The 6371-nt window shown below is 44.9% G+C and overlaps 1 protein-coding gene across 1 annotated transcript; it reads left to right on the top strand.

Annotated features, from left to right (window-relative positions):
• Window positions 1–647: 647 nt before the first annotated feature.
• On the top strand, window positions 648–6162 carry LOC147614231 (subtilisin-like protease SBT2.3). Its single transcript, XM_086780777.1, has 9 exons — window positions 648–1180; window positions 1274–1418; window positions 1507–2000; window positions 2132–2204; window positions 2317–2599; window positions 2717–3057; window positions 3659–3899; window positions 4040–4321; window positions 5212–6162. The coding sequence occupies exons 1-9, from the start codon at window positions 966–968 to the stop codon at window positions 5655–5657; spliced, it is 2520 nt and encodes an 839-aa protein (XP_086636903.1). The 5' UTR covers window positions 648–965; the 3' UTR covers window positions 5658–6162.
• The last annotated feature ends 209 nt before the right edge of the window (window positions 6163–6371 follow it).

The following is a 6371-nucleotide window of genomic DNA, read 5'->3' as shown; positions in this document are numbered from 1 at the left end:
TAACGCACAACTCTACACCCCTACCCCACTTACACAACAACCCCTCGTCTCACTTTGCACTCTGACACCTCGTTCTCTCTCTCTTTCTCTCTCTCTCTCTCTCTCTCTCTCTTTATGACAAACACAATAAGCATGCTTTTACATGTTCAAAATTATTGATACTAGTTAGCACAATTACGAAATTGCAAGAACACCATAGTTCATGTTCTGTATACTTATCTCTATGTTTACATAGATACAATGAGGGTCAAAGAAGCTTCATGCACCACCTAGTGATGGTAGATTATCTCTATGCCACATAGGTACAATGCAGGTCAAAGAAGCTTCATGCACCACTTAGTGCTGGTAGGTTGTAGTTAACAATCTGTGGCACTAAAGAGATGGCCACCACACAATAATGAATTCTTATGAACGTGTGTTATAAGTAGTTAGTTCCATAGAAAAAATGAAATAAAATCATGTAAGGTGAAGTTCCAACTTGTGAGATAAAAGAATTTATCTAAGAGTTAGAAGGATCTTTGTTGGGTTCTCCAACAAACATGTACGTGTAAGACGTGAACTATATAAGTCAATTGGAAAACTAAATGAAGGTTCTCGTGCACTCCACTACCACATTACTCAGGTCCCGGTTTTCAATGACAGAAATTACCACGCGATTTCACCGTCGAGGCTTGGAAGTCCAGGGTTCGTTGTCGTGTTGCCACGTCAGTTCTCGGGTTTGGGCACTTCGCTGACTACTTGTGGACACAACGGCAATAATTTGATCCCGTTGACGGACGACGTCGAACGTCCAGCCTTACACTCTCCGACATGATCCTAACTAGTTGCTGATCACCGGAGTACATTCATATACCGTACCCTGCCTGCTTCGCTTCCTGAGCTCCAAGAAGAGCATTGTTAGCGATCACTCTCGTGAATCTCTAGACCTCAGCTGCAATTAAGTTGGTAATTAATTCAGCTCCTTGATGGAACAAGGAGAGGGAACTTGGTGCAAGTGTCGTTTGGACGTTGCCAAGCTAATTATCCTACATTTTATGCTGGCCTGCATCGCAACAGCACAGACACACTCCGATGTGTATGTGGTACTTCTCACAGGGTCTCCCGTCCTCCACTACGACGGCTCGCTTCCTGCGTTCTCGATTGCACCTTGCAAACCTGATGGGCGCGCCGACATGTCAAGGTGCCATTTCCCGGACACCAATTATGGTTATCATCATATCATAGGTTAAAGTTCTTTTGTTTAATTTAACATACTCTTGGACTTGCATGACAGTGAAGCCGCGCAACACTACGCTTCCTTCCTAGTAGATCGGCACGATTCGCTGCTCAACAGCACACTAGGAGAGGGGACTCACAAGAAGCTTTACAGCTACCACTATCTACTTAACGGATTTGCAGCATGGCTGCATTCCGAACAGGTAAACTACAGAACACATCTTTGATTAGACCACCAAAAGTTCTTCCCCGTCGGCCATGTCTTGCTAATGAGCTTTTTGCCGGAAGCAGGCAGCCGCTCTCCGAATGTCGCCGGAGGTTGTATCGGTGGAAAAAGACCGGCGCGTCCAGAAGCTGACCACATACACGCCCAAGTATATGGGTCTTCCAGGAGGCGCTTGGGCGGATAACGGTGGCGTAGACTACGCCGGAGAAGGAGTGGTGATAGGTCTCGTGGACACTGGCGTCAATCCGGTGCACCCGAGCTTCTCCGACATCTGGGGCAGTCGTCCATACAGTTTTCCGAAGCACTTCACCGGCGTCTGTGAGGTGACGCCGGACTTTCCGTCTGGTTCCTGCAACAAAAAGCTCGTGGGCGCCCGCCATTTTGCGGCGGCCGTGAAGGCCAGTGGCTTGTTCAACGCAAGCGAGGACTCTGCATCGCCATTGGACGGTGACGGTCACGGCACACACACGGCATCAACGGCAGCGGGTAACAGCGGCGTGCCGGTGGTGATTGATGGAATGAATTTCGGGCTAGCAAGCGGGATTGCACCGAGAGCCCAGTAAGCTCTCTAATAATTATTGATGATCAGTTTTTATCTATAATTTGACAGTTTTATCTCAAGCTATATAACATATTCGATCGCATCTTTATCTCAAGCTATATAACATATTCGATCGCATCTCCATGCAGCATCGCCATCTACAAGTCACTCTACCGGAATGTTGGCGGATACTTCTCCGATACAGTGGCGGCCATGGATCAGGTACTTTTTTAACGCAGATAAGGAGTGAATAATTATCTCTATCAATGACAAGGAGTGTATTTATTTGTAATGCGGATTTGGATCTCTGTTAACAGATTTAGGGTTTAAGCAGGCTGTGCAGGACGGCGTCAACATCTTGAGCTTGTCGATTGGGCCGTCGGACCCTCCTTCCGGGCTGGCCACTTTCTTCAGTGCGATAGAGATTGCGGCCCTTTCTGCCGTGAAGGCTGGGGTTTTCGTCATCCAGGCTGCCGGCAACTCTGGACCGCTTCCGGGGTCCGTCGCCTCCTTCAGCCCTTGGATCTTCACAGTGGGTGCTGCTTACCACAACCGCTCTTATCATAACACCATCCTTCTTGGCAGCCAGCAAGCAATCAAGGGATTCGGCCTCTCGCGTATGTTGATCTAATCATAGACTGCAAACCCGAATTTCATTTTAGTTAGTAGTTTCTTTCACCTTAATTACTCCTTGGTTACCTTAATTTTACGTTGACTAGTCGTTATTGTTGCAGCTGGCACAGAAAGCACCGACTTCTACGAGCTCGTTAATGCCGCCGATGCCATAAAAAAAGAAGTCGCAGGCAACTTTTCTGATAATGCCGGAACAGCAACGACATGCCAAAATGCAAGGCTTTTGGATAAGCGACTGGTTGAGGGACGCATCTTGATATGTACCTATACGACCGACTTTTTAAACGGCATTGCTTCAATGCAAGTCTTGCTTTCCACTGCAAAGCGGTTGTCAGCGCGAGGTGTTATCATTGTGGTCGATCGGTTTACAGTCGGCTCCGATTTAGGTCCATTCCCTTCGACGTTGCCCGCTGTCCTTATACCAAGCCTCCAAGAGTCTTTGGTGAGTAGCCATGCAGATTAGGGATGATTTTTTACTGTACTACTAGTTGTTTGCATCTCATGTGGCATTTTGGCCAAACCATCATTTCCTTCATTCGAAAATCGACCACCAAGGTTGTGTAGGAATTATATTTAACTAACTATATTATATATATCTTAGAAAATAAAACGCCGGGCTCCTAAATTAGCAGTTGTTTGACGGGGCAGACTCAATGCGTTATAGGTGCAGGTTCGATAGATTGCATCCATCTCCCTTGGTGATGAACGTGTGGTAGATAATGCTAGAAATCAACTTTTTTTTTTCCACGGCCAAGATCGATTTATGATAGTGTAGAAATAAACAATCATTTAGTGTATTTTTCACTACAAAACAAGGGTTTGCTTTGAGTTTTATATTTAATATTTTAAAATTTTGAGTTTAAAGGAATTTCATACGTAGAATTTAACAAAGAATGGCCAAAATTTCGACAAAATGGCTCTTTTTTTTAAACTAGTTGGGTACATCGCATTGTAAAGTAAGTGATGGGGAGAAAGGCTGGACTGTGAAGGATCTATTTTTGGTACAATAAATGAACTGGTATCTGGCTTTCTATTGCATGCAGTTATTACTCTCCTACTACAAAAGCAACACCAACTTTCCTGCATCGGCAAAAATCTTAGGGGGTTTGAATGCTACATTTAGCAGACGAGCAACTCAAGTTGCCTTCTATTCATCAAGGGGTCCAGACCTCGCCAACGACAGGCGAGAGGTTGCAGAAGTCATGAAACCGGATGCCATGGCTCCAGGGGAAATGATCTGGGCAGCCTGGTCACCCATCGGCAATGATGATGACAATTTTATTGGTAAGTTTATGTCTATATTATCAATACAATTAAACATATGTTTAAGATTCAAATTACACAATACAATTTCATAACATCAATACAATTAAGCATATATCACGATTCAAATTCATATTAATAAGGTGAGTTTTGTTTTCAAGGGGCAAATTTTGCACTGTCCTCCGGCACAAGCATGGCAGCACCTCATGTTGCTGGAATAGCAGCACTGGTGAAACAGAAGAACCCTAAGCTGAGCCCAGCAGCCATCGCCTCGGCCTTAACCACAACGGCGTCCACAATGGACGACGAGGGAAACCCACTTCTAGCTCAGAGGCCCTCTTACAACTTAAGTATGGCTCTCGGACCAGCCAGTCCCTTTGATTTCGGAGGGGGAGAGGTGAATCCGACGGCGGCGATGGATCCTGGGCTGGTATTCGACGCAGGTATCATCGTTCAGGCTATACATTGCATGAGATAGAAAATTAGTCCACGTCTAGGCTATGCGACATGTATTACATGATGCATGTCTAGGCTATATATATATATTGGCAAGCTTCGTGAATATGATGACAAAGCATGATATCTTGAACTGTATGACCATTGAGAGAGCATGATTTCATGTATTTGGCAATGCATGATATCTTGAGCTGTATGACCGATGAGAGTCTGACTACCGCACATGTGATGGCTAGGCTCCAGACATTGAGTGCATGATATAGAAAACTATGCATATCTACGCGAAATATTGCATCTGCAGAAGGACCTGCTAAGTTATGTGTGTAGTAACTGGTTAAATCAATAGCTTGACAATGACAATAACTTCAATGGCCACCCTGACGGAATGCATGGGTTTTCGGTGAATATGTGATAATTGAGGAGTGAGATCCGTGTGTGTGTCTCTCGCTCCATGTATGAGAGAGACAGGCATCATTCCCACTCTCAAAAATTAAAATTAATATATATATATATATCTATCATTATCATATGCATGTGTGTGTAGAAGCTATACTCTGTATTGCATGGGATGAACAAACGACAAAGCAATATTGGAGCTCCTAACGTGCTAAGCAAGCTAGCTAGGTGTGCAATGTGAACAACTTATTATATATATATATATATGTATGTATGTATCATTATCATATACATGTGTAGATGCTATATGCATGGGATGAACAAACGACAAATCAGTGTTACGCTCCTAACGTGCTAAGCAAGCTAGCTAGGTGTGCACTGTGGAGTTAAAACGACAACTTGGGGATCACTCCAAAGGGTTTGGTCAACCATGTGTGAATTTACTGAGGTAAAATGCATTGGTGTTTCTGGTTGCACGCAGGATTCCCCGACTACGTCAACTTCTTGTGCGCAATCCCAGGCGGAGCGGTAGAGGTACTCAACGCCACTGGAGCAACATGTGGAGGCAGCACGGATGATCTGCCTCATCAGCTGAACAAGCCCTCCGTCACGGTGGCCAACCTGACGATGGCGCGCTCATTCCGACGCACGGTGACTAGCGTGGTAAAAGGCGCCGAAAAATACAGGGTGGCCATTGCAGAGCCCGAGGGTGTCTCCGTGTCGGTAGCGCCGCGTCAATTCGAGATATCAGGAAAAAGCTCTTGTCGTAGCTGCAGCCAGCACCAGCTACATCAGGAGCTCGTGATCACTCTTACGCCAACGTCTAACAGCGATCATGCCAGCTTTGGCAGTATCGTATTGTCCGGCAGCCGCGGGCACAAAGCCCGTATTCCCTTGTCCGTCGTTGCTAGATCAACGACACATTAACGATGACGGAATCTCTCCTTCCGTTCAGGTCTTGCCAGCCACAGGATCAAGGCACCAGTCCATCATGCAACCATGCAGAAAGCCTGCCACACTCAGGACGCATCACGAGGGATGGAATAGGATGCCTTGAACCTTACAAGTTACCACCCCCTTGATTATTATTATTATATACAGCCCATATCTCACGGCTCAATCTGCATGTACTTTCTTCCAGCGCCCTTCCTCTACATCATTTTTACTCGCCTTTTCGCTTGTGAGCTTCTCAGGGTTACCATTTTATCTCTCCTTTTACCCTTTTACCCTTTTACCCTCTGCAAAAGTCTTCCTGTGTTCTCACACTGGATCCGAAGGTTTCCTTTGCAACATGCACTTTGCATACCACCGTTGGGTTTATAGAGCCTCTCCCTCTTGTGTATATATACATTGCCTATTCTTTAAAAAAAAATAAAAAAATATCGTTGTCATTAACGACCGCTTTTTATCTAATTTACTTGAAATTGTGTCTTACTCTTATGTCGTAATCTTATGTCTAAAATTTTGTCATAGTTGGTATATCCTTTGAGAGCTTCTCTCTCTCTCTCTCTCTCTCTCTCTCTCAAACACACACACACATACACACACACCCATGAAAGATTCCATGAAATGTAATGCTACTAATGAAATGGAGATGGCCATGTGGTATTGTATGATTTCTTACTCCTTTATTCCTTAGAA

This window comes from Cibotium barometz, chromosome 42 (assembly GCF_041138505.1).
Source record: "Cibotium barometz isolate CiBa-2024 chromosome 42, ASM4113850v1, whole genome shotgun sequence".
Taxonomy (NCBI): Eukaryota; Viridiplantae; Streptophyta; class Polypodiopsida; order Cyatheales; family Cibotiaceae; genus Cibotium; species Cibotium barometz.
The sequence above is the reverse complement of the archived record's forward strand: the minus strand, read 5'-3'. Positions and strand labels throughout refer to the sequence as shown.